Consider the following 27,982-nt stretch of genomic DNA (forward strand, 5'->3'; position numbering starts at 1 on the left):
TCTAGGTGGGCTGAATGTGAGGGAGGGGTGTAGTCACCCCCTGCACAGGGTCTCCTTGGAGACCCAAGTCGCACTTTGTAATGATTGGCTGAGGTGGTTGTCCGGGCAGGACAATCCCCCTGCGGAGTGATTGCAGCCAGGCTGTGTGAATGGGGGATTTTTGCATAAAAGGCAGGACTCTTGGGCTGGAAGTCAGAGTCGCCACTGGAACTGCAAGGCACCGAAGCGAAGTGGAGAAGAAGACGGCTGCTGTACCCTCGAGTCCCGGTGAAGCCCTGCTGCAGTCCTGAGCCATCTACCCTTCAACGACCAGAGAAGATCCAGTCCGGAGTCTTCTTCCCTTGAGCCTGGTGGGGTCAACCAGCTCATCTTCCACAGCCAGAGGATCCTCTTCGTGGATGAAATCGCTGCACACTGCTGTAGTGGTCCGGATAACCATCTGAAGAGCCTCTCCTGTTTTTAAGGAGCGCACATTTTATTCACCGTTGCTGCTGCTGGCCTCATCCCTGGGAAGTGCAGATCACTGCAGACGTTGTCCTCCTTTTCTCCGTGACTGAAGCTCCAGGAACCGTGAGCCTGCAGGAAACTACCAGGAACAACTACCGTGGCACCAGCGTTCTGCAACGAATCAGGTACTGTGTCCGACTTGGAGGAATTGGGGTGAACCCTTCTTCCTCACCAAAGGCTTGTCCTTTTCTTCCTTCCCTCTTATAACTTTTGCCTCCTCTTCTGACAATATGTAAGTACTCCTGGCAATCCTGAATCGTGAACTGTTCTAACTGTGTGATCCTCGGCAACAGGGACCCTGTTCCACTTGACACTGGCGCAGGCCTATTGACTTTTATCTTCGTGTTAGAAGGTGCCCTCTGATTCTCTCTGGCTTGACAAAAGTATTGCCTATGATTTTTATCCCCAACTCTCTTGTGTTAATCCATGTGCTAAGTTAATTTCTTTCTGCGGGTACGCTTATCTTTAGTAAGACCGAACTGTCATTACTGTCAAAAAGTGATCGGATATGTACTCCCGGTAACGTCTTTGTTTCATAACACCGGCCTGTCAAATCCTAAGGTGCTTACCTTGAATTGTTCTGCACAAAGGGAATTGGTTGTGTGTAGTGTATTTGAAGTGTGGTTTTATTTTACAAGAAGTGAAGTGTTTTGTGAACATATGGTTTAAAAATAAATGTACTTCTATTTTTTAACCAGAAACTTTGAGTCAGTGTTTGCTTGAGTCACAGTAATTGTAGTCCTTTGTGTAATCTCTACTATTGCTCATTTGCACGAGGTCTGGATGCTCAGTCACTGCTACCACTCTGTGTAGTACGGGCTTGTACCAAAGGTGAACTTGTATTACCACTTGTAGTCTTAACTCTGGGCAGTGGTCCCTAAGGGCACTGCATTGGATTCTGCCTAACACCTTCGTTGTCTGTGAACGTCAGTCTCAGGTCCTCATAGGATCTGTCTTTATTTCCTCAGTGAGGGCACTACACACAGGATTGCACGTTGTGCCAGTCGATGCACCCCATGGCCATTTGTGAACGGGAGATGGAACTGTTAACTTCCTCCACAAGAAGAAAGGCAACAAGCAGACTCGTTCGATATTGCCCGTTGCTAATCATCACACCGAAGAACGGTCCACGGTTCTTCAAAGCACCATTCTTTTTCCTCATCGAAGAAGAGAAGACACCACTCCAGGGACTCCCCTGAAATCCAGGCACCTCAGGTATCTTCCCCCAACCCAATCCTCAACTCCAGAGGAATCGGAGGTCTTCAGGCTTAACATGCTCGACATCTTTGCCAAGGCTCCGATGCTGGAGGCCTTGGCCGTGACATAGTATTGCACTGTGCTTGTACAGGCCGGCAGAGAAACAGACAAATTGTGTGACCATGCACCATCATGCCAGACCATGCGAAAGACAGCAAAGATTGGATCTCAAGGCCACACCACTCCACTCCACTCAGGGTTCGGACGTCGGTCCTCCGACCTTAACACTTCCCTTCCATGGTGCCACTGGTGCCAGCCTGTGATGCTGGAATTTCTCTGGAGTATCCCCCGCTCACGAGGGGCACAATCATGTCTCTAAGAAGACATTTATGAAGAGCGGACTCCAGTCTTTTTGGATTTTAACATCTACAACCCAGCAAAGTTACAAACTTCCCAGAGGAATTTTATGGTGAGCAACGGCACCAGGTGGATCTTGCGACAGACTTGGCAGGAAGCTAGAACTAGACATTCTCCTTGCTCCTACCATGGGTAAGTCTCAGCAAGCTTTTCAGCGTCTGTTTACCAAGGAGGCGAATACCCTTAAGGTTGTTCCCCCACCACCCAGACCCAAAGTGCAGTACGAGCTAACATATGTTCTGGACGAGGGGCCCAAAGAAAATAAATCCTTCTGCCATTCCCCCAAGCAATAGAGGCGCCAGTCCTTGAGCTATGGCCCAAACCTGTCCTCAATCCATTCTGTAAACTAGGATCTGGCGCAAAAGAAAAGGCCAGCATCCTCAGACCCACTATTCCTGTCCGCCAATGCATCACCAAAACATTTAGTCGGACAGGCTGTCACGGCTAATATGAAGACTGCCTCTTTTCCCTCTGACAGGGAGAGCAGGAGACTAAATGTCTGAGGTAGGAAGGTTGTTGGCTCTCACCAACGCCTCATGTTCCCGAGCCATATTTTCTTTTGGGCTTTAGTCCATTATCTTGGAGGTGGCAGAACCCATCCCATGGATTGACATGAGGGATGGGTTTGAGGCACTGGTAAGGGGTGGCAAAGGGACTTCATCCAGATCCTCCAATCGGGCATGGACAATTCAGACTGTGTGGCTAGAACATTGGCCACCAGCACAGTACTGAGTAGATGCCTCTGGGCTGAGAACGTCCGGTTTTGTCACAGATGTCCAGGAGAAACATCTGAAAATGCTGTGTGATGGCAACAACCTGTTCAATATGAAAGCGGATTAGAAATTCTGTGCTTTGAAGGCGACTGCAAAGTCTCTGGGACTAGCAGCCCAAATGCAACAGCATGCAAGCCCCATGCCTCCCCACAGGCAAGCAGGTGCAGCAATGTCCCCAACATGGGTCAGGGTAGTGGTGCCCCCAGAGGAGGCAAATCAAACTCCACTATGCTTTCCACTGCCCCAGGTGAGAAGCCTTTATGAATCAGACATTTACCAGGTATTCCGTGTCTCCCTTTGCTCATCGCCCTCCGGACCTTCTGCTGGACAGCGACTTCTTACCCCAGAACATCATCTGCTAGAAAAGGTCTGTCAGTTTCTGGCAATGGGGGCTACAGACCTAGCACCCTGCTCTGGACAAGGCAAGAGCTGTATTAGACCTATTTTTTGGTGCAGAAAGGAGGAGGGCCTTCATCCCATCTTGATATGAGGTTTTTGAAACTATGGTTACGCAAGGACAAGTTCAAGATCGTCAGGTGTTATTGGAAGGAAGATATGGTATCAAACCGTGTCACGGACACAGTTCAAGGGTGTTTATTGAACTTCAATGGGTTGAACGCCTATCTAACCCTACATCTAAGGATGGGAGCCAACTACGGCCATCAAATAATAATAACGCAGTCCTAGTGGAGTCTGTCAAAATAAAAGGGCCTATACTAATAAACCTATTGCCAATCCTTACTTCTAAATACAAATGGTGTGGGAAAACGATGTATGCAAAAGAAAAAAGTGTTCAAGAAATAATATGTCAGGATAGTTGAGCAGTTGGCTTCCCTTCCCCAAGTTTTCAGCTGGGCCTTCTGTGCCAAAGTCTCTTTTCCAATCAAAGTCTCTTATTGCAGAATGCCTGGTGTAACAAACAAGTACCAAAGTTCCTTTCACATCAGGTTTTTCACATTCACAGGTTCTCGAGTTTACTGTTCACCACGGGTCTCCCTCAGTCCGGACCACAAGTTCACAATTGATCTCCCTCAATCGGGCTTGGACCACCTTATAATCTCACTTTCCTTTTGTTATAGAAATTCGTAGACTTTTGACTGTGGATGCATTTTTCTTAAACCATTGCACTACCACTTCGATTCACTACATTCATAAATGTCACTATAACTTTTGATTCTGCCACTTCTTGGCTGGGTACATCACACAGAGACCTTCGATTAAGCACCCCTCTGGTGCCAGACCACTCTGTTACTTTGTCACGTATCTTCTCTGATTCACATTAAAGTTCAAACATCCATCAGCAATGGAGCTTTACTCACGTCTTTCATCACATGCGTTAATATTCTCTGCTCTTGCAATCCTCATACAATGTTGCTGCTTTCAACCTTGACTTCAAAACATACCGGTCTTGCATCAGTCTCCCCAACTCACCGGCTGTGTTGATTTTTCTGGCGCTGCTTTGATTTTAGAGCCAAGGACGGTACCACAGCGGCTGCTGCTCCTCCCCGACTCGACTAGTCATGCACGAGGGCCCCGGGTATCTCTGGCACACAATGCAGGATTCTTCAGCCTGATTTCCTGGCCTTAGGCCTTTTAATCTGAAGGTTTCTGGAAAGTAACGGTTTCTCGCCAGAAAGGTCAAGGGTATCCTGCGCCTTGCTCTCCCTTCTTGGTTGGCTGCCTTTCTCTCCTCATTTAGCTGCCATCTGGAAAATGCTGCTCCTTTGTGTGCTTTACCTCGCTCACAGTGAGCTCTTGTGCTCCGCCTTTTATCTGTGTGGGGAAGTTTATTGTAAGTCAGGTGCGAGTTGTTAACAGTAATTTCCTGACTTTGCCCGACCATAGTAATGGGACATGTTGGGTACAATGCTCGGGTACGAGTCGGTTTTCTGCCAGAGAGGGCAGTCTGTGTGAAAGTGTTTGTGTAAGGTAGAGGGGCATGGGAAAAGTTCCCAGGTATCCTACCTGATAGGAAGGGGTAAAGGTGTTATGGGGGGGATACCACGTCTCGCCATCAAGTGTCCCACGCCCCGAAGACCCCTCACCCAGGTGGTCCTCCCGCACTGGTCCACCCCCAGGATCTGGATCCAAAGGCGATGGCCGTGCCCTGGCCATCTCAGAGAGAGTCCCCCAGGGACTAGCGGGTGAGACACCACCTGTTTTCTCACATTATCCACAGTAAAATAAGCACCAAAGAAATGTTGGAAGCAGAGATGAATCTGAAGAGCAAGTACAATGCACAGAGATTGACTAGATTGTGTAGCCCTACTCTATTGGCAAATCTTCTATCTTGCACTACTTGCATTGGTTGTTACCTGTGCTATGCAAGCATTTAAACCAAAAATGTTCTTCTAGTGACATTTGTCTTTTGCCAAAACAGGGAATGTTGGATTCAGATCAAGATGTCCCTGAAATTTGCTTATTTTATTGAGGACTGTTACATATTTCGAACCTTATCAAGAATGACTAATACAGTGCTGTACAACTAAAATTAACTTATAAATACAATACATAAAAGGGGCACAATCCATTTCCAAATAAATATGCAAAACTAATACTATTTATTGAACAACCTACCCACCCTTAAACAAACATTAAAAACAATCTACAGAAAAGATAAATCACACAAAGCACTGAACCAAAACAGTTTTAGGAAAAAGATACCATTTCATCTGTTTCCAGAAATTAATAAGGTTGTGGGTTGTACGTAGCGGAATTGGGGCTTAACAAGAAAATGCTTGAGTTTTTTCACCCTTGGAATTTTTCAATACACTTTTGACTTGATTAACTGTTGCATCCTGGAACGGGTAAGGTAGCGATCTACCTGTGGCAGTCCAGCAAGTAATACATCCAAAATCTAGCTATCTTGAAAATAAAAGCTTGAAACTCAAATGTATTGAACTATTTTTGAGTCCTGCTGGTCCAGCTGTCCCGTTCAATGGCAGCGCATCTCTGATGTTGGAAGGTACAAGAGAACATTTTAGTTTTATTGCTTATTGTGCAAGCCTACCTCAGTGGACCGCTTTACAACAGGAGGGTACCAGCTTTGGACAAGGCCTTTTATACAGAAGTACAGTATTGTTCGAGAGTGGGCAGGATTTGTATTAATGCAGCAGTTATTGTTGAAAGGTGTTTTGAAGAACTAGAGGATGGTGGCAGCATTTCAAAACTATGCTGGAATTGAGTTCCAGATGGTTGGGCATGTGTTAGGGAGAGTTATCATAAATGGCTAATTTCCCTTAGCTATCGAGTCCTTCAGCAGCTTTGCTTGATTTCTAGGATTTATGTTTTTCACCTGGTAAGAGTGTGAACCTTTTTCCCACTCTTACATGTATTTTGCCACGTGTGTTTTTACCATTTTGTGTGTTCTTGGGCTCTGAAGCCTCACCTACTCGATGAGCACCACTTGTTTGTGTTACACAGCACCTTCAGTGCAGTAAAACTGGGTTGTCTTTTAGACTTCCCACTGACTCCATTTTTTTTGGGGCCGACTACTATCCCCCAGAAACATGTAAAGTTGCCATTAAATTTATGTAGTCTCTTTAAACCACAGACCCAGTACACTCCATCTTACATGGAGTATTGCAAAGGGTTCATTCTTATCCCTTTTTGTCTGTGCCTCTTGGAGCCTTGTTTCGCTCCCTTAATATTAAGACTTGGCTGGTGGCAGTGGTAACTACCCTAACTTTTCTACCGCGATTTTATTATATAAACGTGGTATTTTTTTAGGCTATTATATTAGCCAAGAACATAAACCCGCTTGACCACTTACATTTTATTTTGGCTCCGGCTGGGTTTATTCGCTATTTCTTTTTGTTAAAGCCTTTCTCGTGTTTTTCTCTGCGCGCCAAACCGGGGATGATTCCTTTGTTCGCTGTCTTTTTGCAGGCTTCTGCACAGAAGCCCTCCTTAAGGCGCCTGATAGTCTAGGTAGGCAGGATGTGAGGGAGGGATCTTCTGACCCCTGCCATGGGTTCCCTTGGTAACCCAAGTCACACTCTTGTCTGATTGGCTAAGGGGACTGGCCTTGCCAGGCCAGCCACCCTGCTGTGTGACAGCCAAGCTGTATGAATGGGGGAAAACTGCAGAAAAAGCAGGTCTCTGGGACTGGAAAGGCAAAGTCGCCACTGGAACGAAAGAACCAACGAGGAATTGGAAGAAGAGGACCCCTACCACGACTGAACCGCCTAGTAAAGCCCTGCTGCAGGTCCGAAACTCTGACTCAGACGACAGAGAAGATCCTCCAGGAAACTTCTTCCCTTGGGCTGGTGGGACCAACCAGTTTGCCCAAACTGCAAGCCAGGGCTCCTCCCCTGGTCGAATTCGCTGTACAGAGCTACAGTGGGTCGGGTAGCCAGGAAGGTCGGACCCTGCTTGGGTTTTAAGGAGCGCCCCTTTTATTTGTTGTTTTGCTTTGCTGCTGGCTTCTTCCCTGGGTGGCACAGGACCCTGCAGTCTTTCTACTTCGTGTCAGTACAACAGTCGCTTCAGGAACCGTGAGCCTGCAGGAACCACCAGGAACATCCGCCTCAGCTACAGCTCCCTCTCCGTTTTAAGGTACTGTGCAAATCCGGTTGTCCATTTCGTTCAACCGTGGTGAACGTGTTTGAAATCTTTCTCCAATCCGCGGGCTTGTCCTTCTCTTGTCTTTGAACTAACTTTTCTAAAAACCAACCTCGTCCGGAATCTGTGCCACAAACTTTACCGCAAACTACCCTGAACTGTGGGATCTTGAGCAAAAGACTTTTGACCCATTGACTTTGGCCCTAAGCCTTTTCTAGCCGATCTCCTCACTGTACCATCTCTTATTCAATTGCCTTGAGTACTTACCTGTTGGTTTTGCCTAATTTCTGATAACTTTGTCTTTCCCTCCCTTTTAAGTTGCTGGAGTGCCGTTTTGCTCCCACTTCGTTTTGTGAGCTTAACTTGTCTGGAATTTAAGGGACGTGGTGTGGTGTATTTATGATTGTGATTTTTAACTTGCTTAGAATAGTGAAATGTTATACAACTGTTGAGTAAATAAATATATATTCTTTTACTTAGAAACCTTGAGTCAGTGTTTGCCTGAACCATAGTAATTGCTGTCCTATGTGTAACTATTTGTACTGCTCACTTACTCTAGAGTTAAGTCTGGCTGCTCCGCTACTGCTACCACTATAACTGTAGTACAGGCTTGTACCAAAGGTGAAATTGTACTGTCACTTGTAGTCTTAATTGTGTGTAGTGTTCCCAAAGGTTACTGCATTTAATTCTGCCTAACAGCATGGCAAGAGGAAAAAGAAAGATTGCAAGCTTTCTCTTCACTGGCTAGTTCCACGAATTGAGAGAATGGAACAAGTTACTTACCTGTAACTGTTGTTCTCCAGCATGGGAATGGCATGGATTGACAAGCTCATGAATATTCCCCGTCGTCAGGCTGGGAATCCTCGGTAAAGAAAAAATCTGTTTAATTTCTGAACCGTCTTTCTCCTAACAACCAATCACTGAGCTCTGGGTCATACTGCCCCCAGTCAATGACTGCCCTCTACCTAAGTTACTCCTCTGGCAGCCCTCTTCAGATTCGGTAGCATGTAAAGTGGCAGTAGGACTAAGAGAAGAGCCGCAGAGGGGCAGACGGGAAGGTTAGGATGTGAATCAATGCCAGACCCATGCTGGAGAACAACAGTTACATGTAAGTAAAATGTTCCTTCACCAGCATGGGTTCTGGCATGGATTCACATGGGTTATAGGTTAAAAGTTTGAATCAAAAGGTTCGAAATGCAATAGGTTCGAGTACATTTGCTCGAAAACAAAAAGTTTCAAAATTTTTTTTTTGGGCCCCCCCAACCCCTGTTTTTGTGGTAAAAACCACTTTTTTTACCAAAACGAAAACCCCCCAAAAAATATATAATAAATAAAAAAGTGAACCTTTTGTTATCAAGCAAATGTAATCGCCCCTAATGCATTCGAACCTTTTGTAATCTCTTACCTTCTCACCAGGCTCACCTTCAAGCGAACAGGTTGCGCAGCACTGCTTGGCCGACTCTTGACTCCTCCCTGGAATCCCTGTCAATGCAGTAGAATCTCGTGAAGGTGTGTGTCAACCTCCACGTAGCAGTCCTGCAGATGCCCAGCAGGGGCACACACAACAGGAATGCCGTAGTTGCAGTGATCGCTCTGGTCGGATGGGCTTTCCGACAGCCAGGCAACTGTCAGTTTGCCAACCGGTGACAATGGGTGATGCAGCCGGAGAGCCACCAGGAAATGGAAGCCTTTGAGAGGGCCTTCCCATGGTTCACAGGGCCAAAGTTCAGAAAAAGTTTCGCCATCTTCCAGAAACTCTTTGTGCGGTTCACGTAGAACTTCAGTGCTCTAGCCACGTCCAGCAAGTGCAAAGTCCTTTCAGCCAGCGTCAAAGGCATCAGACTCGTTTAGATGAAAGTCCAATGGCACCTTGGGCATGAAGGAGGGGTGCGTCTGCAGCACCACCCTCGTGTCTTGAAAAGTAAAATAAGGTGGCTTACAGGACAGGGCTTGAATCTCATCCACTCGTCGTGCAGAGGTGATGGCCATGAGGAACGCTGTCTTCCACAACAAGAACTTCAGTGGAACTGTCTGCATAGGTTTGAATGGAGGGCCCATGAGCCTAGTCAGCACCAAATTGAGTTCCCACGCTGGGGCTGGGGCTGGAGCCTTCACCGGCGGGAATGAACTGAACGGAACAGTCCTTTGACGAATTCCTTAACCAGACGGTGTGACCATAACGGCAACCGTCCCGGAGATCTGGTGTAGAGGGAGAGAGCCGCCGGATGAACCTTGATGGAGGCATGAGCCAGTCCTGCTTTGGCCAACGACAGCAAATAGGGCAGTACCTGCAGAGCCGTGACTCGTAGAGGATCGATCTTCTGTGCACAGCACCAAACGGCGAACCTCTTCCATTTATGTCCGTAGCATTTCAGAGTAGCTATGCTCTGGCCTTGGCAAGCACATCCTTGCAATCCGCTGGGAGATCGTAGCCCCCGAACTCTAACGCTGCAGGAGCTAGGCCTTCAGGTTTCAGTGATCCTGGGTCGTGGTGCATAATTGTGCCTCCTTCCCTGGCGAGAAGATCTGTGACCACTGGAAGCTTGACTGGAAGCTGAAATGCTGAGAAGGACCAGGTACCAGATCTGCCTCGGCCACGCCGGTGCGACGAAAATCATCCTGCAATGGGACCATCTGAGTTGATTGATGAGTCGAAGAAGCAACAGAGGGAACACATACAGAAACAGGCCGTCCCAGGGCAATGAGAATGCGTCCCATAAATTACCCAGCTGGGGAAACCTCCTGGCGAACCTCCGGCACTTGGTGTTCGTCGCCCCCACCAGAACCCTGAGGGCCTTAAAAACACTGCAAAAGGGCTCCTGGAGCCAGTCCTGATGCCTTTGGCACCAGGCTCATATGCAGGAAGGAAGGGCTGTTCAAACTAGGTCCCATTTATGTAGATTTGCCTTTAAATCCAACATGGACGCACCCACATAGTCTAGTTCTAAGAATCAAGCCATGCGGTCTAGTGTTTTGGGTGTGGCAGGCCTGGAACTACTTTCTCTGGTACCACTTTACCTGGGCTATATAAACCACACCCTGACTGCAGAACATGCTTCGTGTTATTCTGCAACCAGCAGCGTGACCCTCACCGTGTCCAGCTCCTGATCTTCAGCATCTTCCTGTAATTCTGCAAGAACAAGATTATTCTGTCTTACCTGAGAAAACACCATCCAACGCTCAGCATCTCAACTGGGCTGCAATCTGTGGAAACCGAGAAAAGAAGAAACATCACTCACCTGTGAGTACTAGCTTATGGACTTCCGGCGAACCGCTACCATAGCTGCTGTTCAAACATTGCGACCTGCAATAATGAGAAAGGCAAAAACAAGATTAGAACGCGAGCTTCCAAAACATCCAATTCCATCAGTCTTAACTGAATTCCATCGCACTACGCCACGCTTCCATCCGGAGCACCACAGTAACATATGCAAAGGAAAAGAGACATATTCAGGTTCGCTTTCAATATTAAACAACCGCACAGCGCTGTACTTACCTTAACAGATTCCGGGGGCCTGTTTTTCATCGCACTCTCAACCACTCGCAGCACCACAGCGGCCTGTGAGGAGAAGAACACACAGGTTAGCTTTAAAAGACAATAAAGGCGCTGCGCTTCGCGCTTTCTCTTACCTAGAAACATGCCTCTCCATCCGGCACGCCAGCATCAAGACCTTCGCACCTGAAAAGGAGGAGATACAGACATTAACGAATTCCCACCATAAACAGAACAAAGACTTAAAACTAACCAACATACCTGCCTAACAGCAGATTCGGGGTCACAGCAGGCCTGGGCCCAAGGAAGGCGTACTGCACCAGTGAAGCAACTCGGGCAGCTCGCCAACAAACGTCAAGCGCCCCTGACCAAGAAATGCAGGACAGATAGCTCACCCTACAAATAACTACGGTGAGAAAAGAACCCAGTGGGAAGGGAATCGGTCAGAGGGAGGTGGAAGATTCACCCATTACCGACAGTTAACACAAATCCTGCCTTCTGAAATTGCAGATTCATTATTCAGCACTGGGCAACAATGCATCTAGGTTTCCAGATCTCAGAGCCTTCCAGACGCCCCCAGGGATATCAGGTGGGTGTAACACCCATCTGCATAACAGATGATCCACTTGGTACTGCCGAAGCTCCCACTCGTGGCAAGAGCGCAGCTCTCTGCTGAGAGAGTCGGACCCTGTGTTCTTTACTCCTGCTAGATGAAATGGAATGAGGAACATCCCCTGGGAGATGGCCCAGTGCCATAGGTCCTGCACTTCTTTGGAGAGTGCCGGGGATCTAGTGCCCCCCTGCTTCCTGATGTAAAACATTGTGGATATATTGTCTGTAAAGACCCGCACCACCTTGTCCTTGAGGGCCCAAAACACTGCCCAGCAGCTCCAGCATGTTGATGTGCAACGTTTTCTCCTCTGGCAGCCACAGGCCTCTTGCATGGAGACTTTCCGGTGTGAGCACCCCATCCCTCCAGTGAGGTGTCCGTCGTGACCGTTTCCTGGTGCGTTGGGGTCTGGAAATCCGCACCTCCGGACAGATGAGCGCGAACTCACCACAACCTTATCAGTTGACGGAAGCTCACATCGAGCGCAATCTTGTCAGGAAAGCTTCCCGACACTTGTATCCAATGGTCATCGAGGAACTCCTGTAGTGGAAGCATCCGTAGCCTGCATAGTCGGATGAGGTAGATGCATGGCGAGCATAGACTTGATGGTCCTCACTGTGGTGACCTACAGTGTCAACAGTCGTTGCACCTTGCCCAAGATGGCCGCTACCCTTTCCTCCGACGGAGACGCCAGGCACAACACTGTTGAGACGGGCTACCAAAAACATCACGTCCTGCGATGGAGTCAAGCAGGACTTTGCATAGTTTGCGGAGATACCCAGTTCCGTCAGCAGATGAACGGTCCTCGTTGTATGGTCGGCGGCGATGTCCTTTGAACTGGCCCGGATGAGCCAGTCGTCCAAGTAAGGGTAGACGTGGATCCCCCGCAGTTGCAACTGCGCCACCACCTGAGCCAGGCACTTGGTGAAAACCCTTGGCACCAACTTCAATCCGAAGAGAAGGGCCTTGAACTGGTAGTGCTTCCCTTGAACCATGAAGCACAGAAACTTGCGGTGTCCCTTGTGAATGGGGAGACGCATCCTCCAAGACCAGCGACAACAAAGTCTCCCTCTTAGAGCTGCCCGAGCACGAGTGACCATCCAGAATCTCTGGGACTTGATGCATTTGTTTAGTCGACAGAGGTCGAGGATGGGCCTCCATCCTCCGGTCTTCTTTCTCATGAGGAAATACCTTGAGTGCACTCCGGAGCTCTAACGCGCCTTTTCTTAGCATGGCCCGCACCTCCAGCAGCACCTGAGGGACGTGGTTTTCCTGCCGGGCCACCGGTGGTATTCGGGATGCCTCTGTTGAAATTCCAGGGTGTGTGGGTGGGCAAGAGCATCCAGCATCCAACGGTCAGTGGAGATGGTCGTCCCCACGGTCGGTTCAATCCTGCTTGGACATCAAAGGACTGCTTTTGGGACCCTGGCGACGAGGACGTCCTCCTCCGAAGGCCTTGGAGCGGCCCATGTTGGTTTCCTGGGCTGAAGAACGGGAGGGTTTGCGGTAAGAAAAGTAGCCCCCGCCGAAACTATTGGAGGATCCTTGGGACTTTCTGCCAGAGGGCCGAAAGGATGGCCTCTGTTGTTGAAAAGTGCCCAAGGCACGCGCTGTCTCCGTGTCCATCTTTATGGCTTGTAGAGACTAATCCACAGCCTTCCCGAACAAATTGTCCCTGTCGAAGGGCATATCCAACACCTTCGACTGAACATCCTGACTAAAGTCAGTGGCCTTGAGCCAGCCACAACAACGGCAAAGGCTGTTGCCCATTTGGCGGAACCCTGCGTTGGCAATGTCTGTGGCCACCATGATGGCGTGGTCCTACGCCACTTCTCCTTCCTGCAGAATTTCCAGCGCGTCCAACCTCTTGTCAGGGAGGAAGTCCAGAATGGGAGCAATCTTGAACCACGATGGCGAGGGCCACGATGGCAAGGGCATTGGCGGTCTTGATGGTCGTCACCGCAGAATAGAAGACGGTTCTAGGTCAAAGTTTCTAATGCATCGGATTGAATGACCAAAGGGTCGAATCAAAAGGACCGAAAACCAAAGAGTTGGATTTATATATTTTTTGTACATTTTTTGTTTTGGGAGGGATCCCCCCCCCAAACCCTGTTTTTTTGGGTAAAAACCACTTTTTTCCCAAAATGGAAACCCCCCAAAAAAAAAAAAAAATGTAAAAAAAAAAAAAAAAACCCTTTTGTTTTAGGTCAAATTGAGTCGATCCTTTGGCATTCAATCCTTTTGTATTCGGTACTTTAACTGGACACCATAGATGACCCATCGTCCCATGGCATCTAATTTCTTGCCCTCGCTGTCCAGAGGGGTGGATGCTGCAGAGTGAGAAGCGCCCAAGGACGACTTCTTGGCCGCCTCTGACACCACAGAGTCCAGAGATGGTTCGGTCCGCAAGCACTTGGGCACATAGTCCGGCACACTGTACTTATTCTCAAGGCAATCCCTCTTCGCCAGGGCAGTAGAAGGGTTCTTCATTAGAGACAAACCTTCGTCCCAAATGTCATCCAGGACTGAGACCGAGAGGATGGTCTCTCTCTTCACCTCGCAGTGAGGCGCTGATATAAGAAGCCGCCCTCCTCCTCCTCCTCCTCCGGAGCTGGAAGAGATGCAAAGCTCTGGAGATCATTGCGTGGAACAAGTCTTTCTCGTCCGGCGGGAAAGATCTGGGAGGTGGCGACTGGAGGTCTCCCATCCCACCGTCATCCTCTGTGCCCTATGTCACTGTGTCAGGATCGGTCTTATCCCTCGGGGGGTGGAGGGGGTGTCAGAGGGGGGCGAAGGGTGGCAAGGAGGTGGAGGGTGTACCCTCCTCTTCTTGGCCTGAGGCTCCCCCATTGCCAGAGGGTCGGCCGTCGCTGGCACCACGGGTGGGGCCACCAGCACAATAGGCATCCTTGTCTGAATCTCAAAGACCAGAGTAAGCAATGCAGAGAGAATGTTCACCAAGCGGTCTCTAGAAGGCAGTTGAGGAGGGGGTGGCAGCTGAGGAGGAGGCGGAATAGGCCGCTGGGGCACCAGCTGGGAGCTCAGGCCCTCGTCGCCATGCTACTCTGCCTCGGCGGTATCCTCGCTGTAGGGCTCCTCCTGGATGGTTTTCAGACAGACAAGCTCCTCCTCAGAGGAGATATCCATACCCTGGATGGCCACCGCGTCTCCACCCCCCTTCTTCGCTTCCAGAGTGGAAGGTCTCGGGGAGATGACGGCCATCTTCTTCTCTATGGGCTGCAACACAGACTCCCTCCTGGGAATAAGGGATACCCTCACCTTCGGGGGTTGCACCCTGCAGAGCCGTCTCGGCAGCCATTGCAAGAGACGCCACCACCCCCTCGATGGAAGGCTGGGCCTTCACCCCTTCGCCCTCTCCTTGGGGAGAGGGTCCGCTCCCTGATCCCACTTGGCCATCTCCAGCAGGTCGGTCTTGGGCTTCTCCTTGAGTTTGCCCAGATTGTCCGACTTCCTCTTGGCTGAAGATCCTGAGCGTTGCTGGTGACAAACAGGAGACGTCGAACGCGCCCTAGCCACAGAGGAGCCAGTCGCAACAGCGCTCCCGGTGGCAGTGGACTCAAGGTGCTTAGCCATTTGTTGGACCCCACGGGAGGGGTGCACTCCAATGTCTAAGAAACCTGCTCAGCTTTCTTAGAACTGCGAGAGGCATGCTGTTGGGACCCACCCAGAGCAGTGGCCTTGGCCTGTAGCCACTCTTTCAGCCACCTGTGCCGATCCTTCATTGTGCGAGGGACCATCTCCTGACAAAACGCACAATCTTCTCCTTGTGCGTCAGGTACAGGTAGTAAAGACACTGGGAATGCTTATCCTCCGAAAAGACATTCCGCGAGCCGCAATCGGAGCAAATCTTGAACAGGGGTGTTGAATCCTTGTCCTCCAACATGGTCCACGCTGCGTAGGCCTGAATAATCTTCTGGAAACCTCCACAAAGAAACTTGACGAAATTCGCCCTTGAGGGGCGCTGAAGAATCTGAAAAACAGGTCCCCGTTAATCGGAAGGTTGATAGATGGAGCGCGCGGCTCGATTGACCGGAAAATGGTCTTCCAAAAAGCGAAAAAACGCAGTAAAAGCTTGAGAGCTAAACACGAGGACTCCCAACACTTGAACGTGCGGTAAAAATCTGAAGATGGCTGCCAGAGGATGGGCTTAGCTTGAGGACAGTCATTGGCTGGGGGCAGTATGACCCAAAGCTCAGTGATTGGTTGCTAGGAGAAAGAAACTTTTTTTCTTTACGGAGGATTCCCAGCCTGACTGTGGGGAATACTCATGAGCATGTGAATCCATGCCAGACCCCATGCTGGAGAATTGTCTTTTCTCCCGCCGCAGACTCTTTGAGGACATTTTCAAGGAGGGTTTATTAATAATAAAGTAAATTATAATACTATGAAGGCCTACTATCTCTATGGCTATGGGGTATTCCCTACCTATATAGACTATATAAATAACAGAAGTGCTCGTCCGTCGTCGCTGAATGTCCAATAAGAATAAGTCCACTGTCCATAAAAAAAAATGAATACTATCAGGCCCTATCAATTATAGGTTTCTATACTTTTGGGAGCTTTCTGTACTCCTCATCTTATTTGCAAATCATTTCTTCTTAATATACGATTTTTCAATAGTCTTTGGCTACTCTTCTAATCAGTTCGTGTAACTCTTTCCTCAGGTTGGTTTATTAACTTTCCAATTTAGGAGTGCATCTCGCCGACTCGGATTGATTGATCATAAAGGCTACCTTGGCCTTCAGTTCCTCATACTCTTTCTTCTTTCTTCTTCTCACTCTTCTGCTTTTGACAATGGATTCAATTTCCCAGGGTAGAGCTATACCCGCTTTATTATTAACTCTTATGTCTCTCTGATTGCAAGCATTCAGATTTGTTAATGTTGGTTTTAAGCTCTTCTCACTTTCATGGAGATATTTCTTGATTGATCTTTTACTTTCATTCACCCCCCTTTCTTATTATTCTCTGGCTCACGTTGTTACAGTTCAGATTAAGTTTAACTTTCACATGTTTCTCATTCGTACTGAGATGAGTTTTGTAGTTCATATAATCGTCGGTTGGCTTCCCGTGCCTCCCATGTCCCTGATACATTCCTTATTATTGGAGAATGTCTCAGGGGTTCTTAAGTGCCTTGCCTGCGTTCCTCCACTGCACTGTCGAGACATTTTCCTCGGCATCCTTGTTAGGCGGTCTTCGTTCTTCCTCTCAGCTTCTCTGCACTGCAAAGGAGAGCTGCGTTGCTTGCTGAGGCTTCCCTGGTCGCTCTTCCTCTCGACTTCTCCATATTTCAAAGGGGTGTCATGCCACTTGCTGAAGCTTCCCTACAGCGGCATTGGCACTATTAGTAGGGCAGGCTGCCCACTACAACTCTCTCTGGGATGAGCCACCACCAACTCTACAACCCCACTTGGCTCGGCTTCTCGGTCTCTCAGTCACGCTGGTCTCTCAGCGTTCCGTGTGCTGCTTCCCAGCACCTTTGGATTTCGCGGGCTCTGCGTCCTGCTGCGGCTGCGTTCCTCCCACATTTAGATTCTATGGGTTCTTCCCCTGCTTTGACAGACGCTCCTTTCTCCCCCCGTCCCTCTTCCTGCTCTCTACCCGACGAGTGCTTGCCTTTAAATCCACTCGTCACAGTGAATTGGTTAATTTTGTTGAAAGACACAGTTTCTCTTTCTAATCGGTTAGCTTCTTCAGCCCAGTTTTGGTACTTGATATTATTTGATAGGCCCATATATGCCATCATGTTTCTTGTTCCAGGGAGTTACTCACAAGAACGGGAGCCCCTGTCCCCGGAGGTGGAGTCTCCCCCGGTGAGGTCCCAATTGCCTCAACCGCTTTTATTTATTGTATGGGTTTATCACAAACCTTATACATTCACAATTTTATTTGATGATCACTATTATCTAAAATGATCCAATTTCATTCAAGTTCAAAAGAAATATCCACTTTGATTTAAAAACAGGTTATACATTCACAGACAATCAAAAATAAAAATCAATTTCATATGATTCTTTGAAGATCATTTGAAAAGGAGACAGCCCTAATTAATAATGCAGTCGGATGTACCCTTAGAATGCAGAATGCAGTACCAAAATGAAAGCCTAGAAAAAGACAGTAGATCATGCATGTAATCTCTAAAATGTTATACACTTCTCTACAAGAGCTGTTTAAATACATGCAAGTGTTTCATGCTCTCCCGAACAGAATCTACATAGATTATTTACACTTAGTACCCTGAAGCACAGATTATCATTAGTGTGAATAAGGTTAAGTCTTATCTCTAAGAAAGTCCTCATTATTTTCCCAACTGGGCAATGTGTCAGATAGCTGGGTAATGTGCCTCTTTTCTGTTTGCCATAGAAAGATCCTTATACAACTTTTAGGAGTTTCTTTTCTCGCAGGTTACTATCCTGTCCATATCAAAATATTTCCTCTAAATTCTATCATAATTCATATACAAATTATCCACCAGTATATATTTTTGTCAGAAATGTCCCAACATCTTTTAAAATAAATCATACAACCCACATTTGATTTCATCAGTTGATGGATGACAATTGGCGAGAGGATGGAACTTTGGTGGACCCCACATTACTAGGGTTTTATCAGAGATTTCTCTTGGGTTGCAGGAGCAAAACCATGACATTTTAGAGAAGCTATTCTTTATGAATTTCATAATCATAAATTGGAATTTCTGTAGATGTTTTGTTCACTTCCTTAAAGGGGAATGCAAGTGGTAAACCCTCCGTTTCCTGTCCCCTTTTGTCAGTTCTGCGATCAGGCCTTTCGCAGGCCTGTTTCAATTAACTCCCATCAGTATGCGCTGCCACCAGCAGAACTTTGACAATAGACAGGGCGGATTCATGGAGCCTTTGATATTTAATTAGGCTGGCCATGGCATTTGGAAGGTGTTGCCTTTCTCCTTTCTGAGATGCTTTGATGTAACCATGGGTGTCACATTCCAGCTGAACATGACAAGGGGACTGAACCTGTAGGCTGTGTCCCCCACAGTACACGTGACTATATGTTTGTTGTGTGGCGAGTATAGAAAAAGGTACACGGTTTAGCCCCACACATTTTCCGGGGATGATCTCCCGTCATTCAATTTCTTCAAAATATATCAAAAAAAGCGGAGGCGAGTGCACACCAGCTGTGCGGATGGTCGAATTCCTCACAGTCCTCAGTGTCCGGTGCTACAGCCTGTCCATGACAGGGTCATGTAGGGACAGGTTGGAAGGGCTTTAATTTTAACTAGCTGGGGTACCCAGTGTTTCCCATATCCTGATCGAGTGGTGTCTCATGTGCCCTGGAGAATGTTGCTCTTGTCCTCATGCCAGCAAGTCTTGCTTCAGTTTGTTCTGGCATCTCATTTACCCTGGAGAAAGGTGCTCTTGTCCTCGGGTTGGTAAGTCGTGCTGCTGTTTGTTGTCGTGTTTCGGAAGCTCTTGATATTGATTTTCGCTTTGCATCAGATGGAGTTTTTCCAAGTGATGTTCGTTTTTTGTGCGCCATGTTTCAGTCACTCAATGGCTTCAGCACATTTGAGAAAATGTCCAAGAAAGATTGATAGATTGTGCTCTGTTCTTGTGAATGAACTTAAATAAACTGTAACCTTGCCATTCCGATATTTGGAGTGGCGTGATAAAAAAATGTGAATGTTTCTTTTATTATTTCCCTTTAAAAACACTTTAATAAAACACTTTCGGACTGTATACAGTAGTAATACATGTCAAAGGAATAACCAACACATTGAACATTTGGCTTCAGACACTTTTCCAAATGTTGCCTCCTTCTAGTACCTACTGTAGTGAATCAGGGTGAGCATCAGTAAATGAGGGTGCCTACGGAGTGATTTTTTTGCATCCATACATAGACTACAATCTTGCCCCAGACAGATGAGGAAACTATGCAAAATTTGTTAACAGTGGGTTCAGCGGTGTGGATTTGTATAGCCGGCCAAACATACGCACATACATACATACATACATTCAGCTTTATATATAAAGAAAAGGTTTCTTGAGGGCTTGCAATATGGCTGGTCACATCAAGTCAAGCACCATTCACTGATCTTTCTCAGGTAATGGGAGGTCTGGTACAGTTGGTACCAGAGCACACTTTCACTGTCATGGAGGATCTTGGCAGGTTGGAGATTTAAGCAGAGCTTTACAATTACGTTTCAGGACTTTTCCCAAGTTGTTTCCAAGAAAGGGGGGCAGAAGATCCCTTTTCTTTTTAAGGTGAATTGATGCTTGGGAGAGTATATCAAAACACCAGTACAGGGTTGGGTCCATTCAAACATTCTGGCGACTACCCAATGAATTAGGGCAGAAACACTTACTTTTAGCAGGTTTCCTTCCATGCTGTGTTTAAAGTGTGAAACCCCATGCACCATTTTCAAACTTGGGAAAGCTCTTTCTGGCAACTATAGTCCAAGCTTTATGAGGCTGTCAGTAGCTACACATATGGTCACATCTGCATGCTTTCAAGCTTTCATGCATAGGAGCAATGCCTACCCATGAGTTTCTGTACTGGTAGGAACACTTGGAGTACAAAAGGCTGAACCCCACCACTACAGGCTGGAACTAACAAGAGTGACAAGCCCAAGATACAAGAAGATTTGCAAAAGGAAGCAAAGTTTTCTGGAGAACATTAAGAGTTAGGGACTAGTGTCTCTAGGGGGCACAACCCAATCTTCATTTGTATGTCTGATGAGGACACAAATAAGGGCGAAGAGGGATAATGTAGACAAATACCAGGTAGGATCAGCCAAAAATACACCGGTGGCAACATGACAGAGCGGAGTTTCAGTCTCCCTCTCTCTCATCAACTCACGCCTTAATATGAAATGTAGTATTACATGTGGCTTAAGTATTGTCGAAGGAGGTATACTCACTCAATGTTTTTGGCAGACACTGCTAGCCACGTGCTAGCTACCGTGGAGAGCTCCACTCTGCGAAGCTTTGCACACTCTTCAGGGCTTGGCCAGCCAAGGCTGCGGTAATCTGGCTTCTTTTCTGCAGGATGAGAGACAAAGTAGTACAGCTCTTTGGATCCAAAATGAAAAATGCTGTAAAAACTGCAAAACCACAAGTCTCTCTTTGGGGAGTGAAAAATCAGCACATGCAAGGCATGCTGCTATTCTTGTTTAAGATGGAAGACTGGTACCCACACAGCTGCCTTCTATTATCTAACCTGCATGTCACTTTTTGGACTTGCTCTGAGAAGTTATTGAATAAGCTCTCATGTGGTATGCACATACCGAGGCTGGACAGTACAATCTAATAGTTAATTTCTGATGTTGCTCTTAATTTTCCAAAACAAAATGCTCATACTTTAATATACAACTGAAGGTGAGAGGCATACTCCGTTGTGTAATGTAGGAGTTGAGGTGTTTATCTATGGTCACAGAGAGTGGGCTATCCAAGATTATGTTGTTGAGGATCGAGGGTTTCATCCCCCACATTACAGAGAGACCTATATTAGAGCTTTGGAAGAAAATAAGGTACATTTTCAAGTCATACTTTAGAGAGAAGAGCCTTCTTCCTGGTCGTACAATCAGAAGTTAAGTTTCAGTCCCAAATTACACTCTACCAGCTTGGAGGCCTCTCCTAAATGACAATTTTTATATAAAACAACTTCCCAAACAAAGAGTTGTGTAGAGTGAGGGAACACTAACTTGATATCAAAAGGAAGAGCATGGTTCCAAAGGTTTCAATATTCGCTGAAGTTGGAAAGTAGGGTGACTAATGGCGGCCACTCCCAGCAACAAAGATTTCCCTAACACTGAACCGTGCATGCCACCAATGGTTTTGAGAGGTATGCAATATAGATTTTGCATGCAATGCTACATTATGAAAATGTACCGTGTGGTCCTGGTGATGGTATTTTCGGGCCGCTAATTTCCAAAGCACTCCGAGAATGATCTTCACCAAAAGCATGAACTGTTTCCTTCTTTCTCTTCCCAGCAGTATCTTGAGATTCCAAACTGTCTGTCTTGGGTTTCTTGAGGCGTTTGACCTGAAATGTAATCTGAAAAACAGAAAATCTATGAGTGATGAATGCATAATAAGAGCATTGGTGTAGTTAATTCATCACAGCCTGCACTTTAGAAAGTACTAGCAAAGTTGTCTAGCTTTGCTTCAACCAGAAGAAAATGTACCCTACTGAACAAACAGGCAAGTCCGCGTCCCATGAACTCCCACTCTCCACCTTAATTTGGATATTCAGAGTAAGAATGCAACTTTATTTCGAACGTAAGGCCATAAAAGCATAGAAAAAATTATACGTTACTCACCGTACTGACTAACGTACTCCTAGTCTTTAGTCCCCTTTCCTCCATACTGCATGGTCGTCCCTCGCTAGGGACCCGAGATGCAACCTTTTTCACCAGAAAACATCTTCCCCTTTAAATTTAGAGGCGCGTGGGGACGCGGCCCTGGGAGCATGCGCTCCCCTGACTCCACCCACCAGCGCAACTCCTCAGTCCCCAATGACACTTCGACAATATTACCACTGCCGAATGACACCAGTTATATCAGGGGGGAGGATGGTGGGACTTCTGGAGGAAAGGGTACTATGGACTAGGAGTATGTTAGTAACTAGGGTGAGTAACTTATAATTACTCCTACGTCCCGTCCCCTTTCCTCCATACTGCATGGTCGTCCCTCGCTAGGGACCCGAGATGCAACCTTTTTCACCAGAAAACATCTTCCCCTTTAAATTTAGAGGCGCGTGGGGACGCGGCCCTGGGAGCATGCGCTCCCCTGACTCCACCCACCAGCGCAACTCCTCAGTCCCCAATGACACTTCGACAATATTACCACTGCCGAATGACACCAGTTATATCAGGGGGGAGGATGGTGGGACTTATGGAGGAAAGGGTACTATGGACTAGGAGTATGTTAGTAACTAGGGTGAGTAACTTATAATTACTCCTACGTCCCGTCCCCTTTCCTCCATACTGCATGGGCAATTACAACTCAATGCAGCCCCAGGCTAGAGAGGTGACTTTCCTTAAGAAAACAAGTTCCTTAATACTGTCTGAACGCCGCATCTAATCTACAGCCGGCCTCCAGACAGTAGCGCTTGCAGAAGGCCAAAAGAGTGACCCAAGTGGCCACCCTCCCGATGACCTGCCACAGACCGTGCCTCAGGAACACGACTGCCGTGGTCTCGGGTCTGATAGCATGTGCATGCATATTTGCCGGAAGTGGCCTGTGCTGCCCCTCATAGGCCTCCTTAATGGCTGCAACCACCCACCTTGCTTTGGAGGTCTTAGAAGCCTGATATCCGGGCCTTGACCTGCCGAAGGTGACAGAGCCTCAGACTTGCGGAAGATCTTGGTTATATCAAGGTAGAATTTTATAGCGTGCCTAACATCCAGACAGCGCAGGACCCTCTGAGCCTCTTCCGTGGGGTTCGTGAAAAAAGTGGGTAGTATTATCTCCTCCTTTAGGTGGAACAAAGACTACTTTAGGCAAGAACGTGGGAGCGTTCCAAGGACCACCTTATCCCTATGAAAGGTAGTGTAAGGCTTGGAAGCCACAAGAGCTTGGATCTCGTTCACACAGCATAAGACCCACCAAGAGGGCTGACTTAATGGTGAACAGCCTAATGTCCGCGGACGCCATTGGCTCAAAAGGCTAATGAGCCAAGACACTTAACGCTATGTTGAGGTCCCACACGGGGTGTGGCTTCATGATAGGCAGATCGAGCGCTGGTGAGGCCCGCCAAATGTCCTTTAACAACTGGGTTGGAGGAAAAGAAAACTTCCTCCTCCGAGTTCTGCTAAGCTCCTTTGGCCGCCAGATATGTGCGGCAGGTGTCAATTTGCACCCCCAAGTGGGCGAGGTGTGCAGAGAAGGATAGCACGTCCAGCGTGCAAGCAAGAGGATCTACCTACTTAGATTCCGCCAAGTGGTAAAACCTAGACAATTGCTTTTGTACTGGCTCCTAGTAGCATCACCTATAGCACCCTGTATGATGTCTAGGTTCACCTGGGACAGATGCAGATGCTTCAATGTAACCTGTTCAGGAACCACGCTGCAGGGGCTAACTTCTGTGGAGAAGTGGTGGATGGCCCTGCCTCCCTGCTGCAATAGAAGATGATCTGGGCCCATTGGAAGGTGGATTTTTTAAAATTTGTTTATTTGTTGTTTTTTTTTGGTGTTTACGCACCTTTACAAAAGAGAACAATGACTAGAAATAAACCGATTTTTACAGAATAAAACGTGTTATACAACACAAAAATATTTAAAATACAAAAATATTCGTACAATGAACATTAAAAACATAACAAAACATAATATCTTTACATGAACAATAATAATAAATCTAACAAAAATACTTCCCTGAGACCTTAGTGAAAATATCATTTATCTATACCATGTAACATTTACAACCCTAAAACATGTAAAGAACAGAAAGGTTTCCTTTGGGTTTCTCAGCATTAATTCGGACTATTTATGTCATTTTCGTTCTGCCAAATTGCAGAAAGAGCTGTTTCGATGATCCGTATGAGTCTAACGGTTGCCAGTATTATAGCATTGCTTGTTCCCCACATGCACCTGGCCCATATGAGATTCCGACCTAATGCTGTATTTGCATTTTCAAAATCTTTCAGTGCATGTAATCTGTTTTGTTCAAAATGCGAGCAAAAGAGGAAGAGATATTTTAACGTTTCCACTGCCTCCACATTGCAGCAAACGCGACAGGATAAGTCACAACTTTGGGGGTCATTACGAGTTTGGAGGTAGCCATGGCTGCCTCCAAACCCGGGTCCGGTCTGGCTGAATGGGGACTTACCGGGACATTCCGACCTATGCAGACCCGGTAAGTCCCCATTCAGTTAACCATTCCCCATTCCCATTTGAGCCCCAATAGGGCTCAATGGGAATGGGGAAGGCGCAAATAACAGGCCCGCAAATTACGGGCCCGCAAATTACGGGCCCGGTATTATCTCCAAGGTCCCTTAACGGGACCCGCAGAGAACAGCTGGTCAGACCAGCCGTTCCTGCTGGGACCCGCTAAGGGACCTCGGAATAGGGCGGTAAGGGTTTACAGTCACCAGCATCATTACCGGTGACTGTTAACCCTTACCGCCCAACTCGTAATGACCCCCATAGTGTTGTATTTAAGAACCAATGCTTTGTTTGTGATTTGGTATGAAACAAGTCAAGGCGAAATCTCATGTATAATTTACGAGAATCAGGACACGGGCATAGATTTAAGTATGGCATGCAAGGACATTGACTATGCCTAAAAGTCGCATATTCAGAAAAGGAGGAACAGGTAGAAATTAAAGCATAGGTTGCAGCCCAGTCATTCCAGAAGAATCTCTTCTTTGCAAGACCTATCTTTCATTGCAATTCTTCTGGAAAGATATTAATCTACCCCATTAGTATATGAGCTTGTTTCTGGAAAAGCTCAATCGAGATTGGCTTGGATTTGATTAGCATGCTGGAGAAATTCTCGTATAAGTAATTCGAGGGTGGAAAAAGCATTTTTGTATACATGTTTAGCAATCTCCAATTGAAACAAGATGACTGAGAGTTAAGCCCCAATTCATGTCTCAGTAATGCATTAGGGAGATAATTTGGCAAGCCAAGGGTTGACTTCCAGATTTTCCCTTGGAGCTTGTTCAGAAACTAGTCCAAGTATTTAAGGCAAAGATCCAACCCATAAAGAATGACAGCCTCCACTTTCTTGGCATAGAATTCAATTAAGGGGACAAGCAAGAATTTGCAGTATTTATGAAAGATTAATTTCCTTTGTCCGATTAAGGGGACAACTTTCCCAGCAAGAGATTTCTGCCAATACAAAGCAGAGGTGTTGTTTGAAAGATTGTACCCTAGATATGTTAAATGAGAGACGAAGTGCATTTCCTTTGAGTTAATTGACCAACAAAATTTGCGCAGTTTTTACGCACAGATAAAATTAGGATATTAGATTTCATGGAATTCACAGAAAGGTTATTTTTAGTACAGTAACGAAAGAAACATTCTAGCTTGTTAAATAGGCCTGCATGAGTGCAATCCAAGAGAAAAAAAATTGTCGGCATATGCCAACCAAGATAAATGTAGATTGCCTATGCGGACGGCAAATTACTTATTAAGATCCCAGATTCCCTCGATGTCCGCTAAGGAACAAGTTACTTACCTGTAACTGTTGTTCTCCAGCATGGGTCTGGCATGGATTCACATGCTCATGAATATTCCCCGTCGTCAGGCTGGGAATCCTTGGTAAAGAAAAAATCAGTATCAGTTTCTGAACTGTCTTTCTACTAATAACTAATCACTGGTCTCTGGTCATACTGCCCCCAGCCAATGGCTGCCCTCTACTTAAGCCCCTCCTGGGGCAGCCATCTTCAGATTTGGTAGCACGTAAAGCGGCAGTAGGACCAGACGAAGAGCCACAGAGGGGTTGGAGGAAGGGTTTGCATGTGAATCCATGCCATACCCATGCTGGAGAACAACAGTTACATGTAAGTAACTTGTTCCTTCTCCAGCATGGGGTCTGGCATGGATTCACATGCGCATGAATACAAGAATACATAGCAGTACACACATGCACAACCACGGGAGGTGGCAAGGCTCAACATTAAGCATCTCTTACCTCCTCACCAGGTTCACCTTCAAGCGAACAGGTTGCACAGCACTGCCTGGCCAACTCTGGTATCCCGGTCGACTCAGTAGAATTTCGTGAAGGTGTGTGTCGACCTCCACGTAGCAGCCCTGCAGATGTCCAGCAGGAGCCCACCAGACAGGAACACCGTAGTAGCAGCGATCGCTCTGGTAGAATGGGTTCTCGGACGGCCGGGCAAGGGTCGGTTTGCCAACTGGTGACAGTGCATGATGCAGCTGGAGAGCCATCTGGAAATGGAAGCCTTCGAGAGGGCCTTCCCTTGGTTCACAGGGCCAAAGTTCACAAACAGCTGTGATGTCTTCCAAAAACTTTTCGTGCGGTCCACGTAGAAATTCAGCGCTCTAGCCACACCCAGCGAGTGCAAAGTCCTCTCAGCCCGCGACGAAGGTGACGGGAAGAAAACAGGTACCACCAAGGGCTGGTTGAGATGGAAGTCCGACGGCACCTTGGGCATAAAGGAGGGGTGCATCCTCAGCACTACCCTCGTCTCATGGAATGTCAGATATGGAGGCAAACAGGAGAGGGCCTGGATCTATCCCACGCGTCGTGCAGGGGTGATGGCCACAAGAAACGCTGTCTTCCATGACAGGAACTTCAGCTGTGCCGTATGCAAAGGCTTGAATGGAGGTCCCTGAGCCTGGTCAGCACCACATTGAGCTCCCACCACGGGGCCGGAGCCTTCACCGACAGGAACGAGAGGAACAGTCCTTTCATGAACTCCTTCACCAGGCAGTGCGACCACAGCGACGACCAGCCCGGAGTTCTGGTGTAGCGGGAGATAGCCGCTAGATGGATTTTTTGATGGAGGCATGAGCCAGCCACGCCTTGGCCAGCAACAGCAAGTACGGCAGCACTTGAGGGGCCGTAATCCGAAGAGGGTTGATCTTCTGTGCACGGCACCAGAAAGAGAACGTCTTCCATTTATGTCCAAGAGTCGAGGACACCCTGGCGTTTGCAAGTACCTCCTTGCAGCCCGCCAGGCCTGCAGGTTCAGCGATCCTGGGTCGTGATGTAGGATAGCGCCTCCTTCCCTGCCGAGAAGGTCTGCGTCCGTCGGCAGTTTGACTGGGGGGGGGCGCTGACTTGTCCAGAAGGTCCGGGAACTATATCTGCCTCGGCCACGCCGGTGCGACAAGTATCATCCTGCACCGGGACCGTCTGAGTTGACTGATGAGTCGCAGAAGCAATGGCAACGGTGGGAACGCATAAAGGAACAGGCCGTCCCAGGGGAAGGAGAATGCATCGCCCATGCTCCCCGGCTAGGGAAACCTGCTGGCGAACCTCCGGCACTTGGTGTTCGTCACCATCGCAAACAGATCGACCTGGGGATTGCCCCATCATCGGAATAGGAGATCCACTTGATCCCAAAGCACCCACTCGTGGCAACAGTGCAGCTCCCTGCTGAGTGAGTCGGCGACAGTGTTCTTTACTCCTGCCAGATGAAAGGGTACCAGGAACATCCCCTGGGCAACGGCCCAGTGCCACAGGTCCTGCGCTTCCTTGGGTAGGGCTGGGGATCGGGTGCCCCCCTGCTTCCGGATGTAGAACATTGTGGTGGTGTTGTCAGTGTAGACCCGTACCACCTTACCCTTGAGGGACATAGGAAGGACCTGAGGGCCCAGACACTGCCCGGAGCTCCAGGACATTGATGTGTCCTCCGGGAGCCAAAGGCCTCTTGCGTGGAGATCTCCGGTGTGTGCACCCGATCCCTCCAGGGAGGCGTCCGTCATAACAGTTTCCTGATGCGCTGGGGTCTGG

The 27,982-nt window shown here is 47.7% G+C and overlaps 1 protein-coding gene across 5 annotated transcripts in view; it reads right to left on the reverse strand.

Moving 5' to 3' along the window:
* TTC17 (tetratricopeptide repeat domain 17) overlaps nt 1-27,982 on the reverse strand; it is a 2,246,693-nt gene that overhangs the window by 402,835 nt on the left and 1,815,876 nt on the right. For all 5 annotated transcript variants that reach the window (XM_069623328.1, XM_069623332.1, XM_069623330.1 and 2 more), the window contains 2 exons: nt 21,445-21,610; nt 20,475-20,595 (listed from right to left, as the gene is read on the reverse strand). In XM_069623328.1, the coding sequence (XP_069479429.1) occupies nt 20,475-20,595; nt 21,445-21,610 (287 nt within the window). The remainder of the gene's footprint in view (nt 1-20,474; nt 20,596-21,444; nt 21,611-27,982) is intronic.

Source organism: Ambystoma mexicanum, chromosome 11 (assembly GCF_040938575.1).
Source record: "Ambystoma mexicanum isolate Mex_15411 chromosome 11, UKY_AmexF1_1, whole genome shotgun sequence".
Taxonomy (NCBI): Eukaryota; Metazoa; Chordata; class Amphibia; order Caudata; family Ambystomatidae; genus Ambystoma; species Ambystoma mexicanum.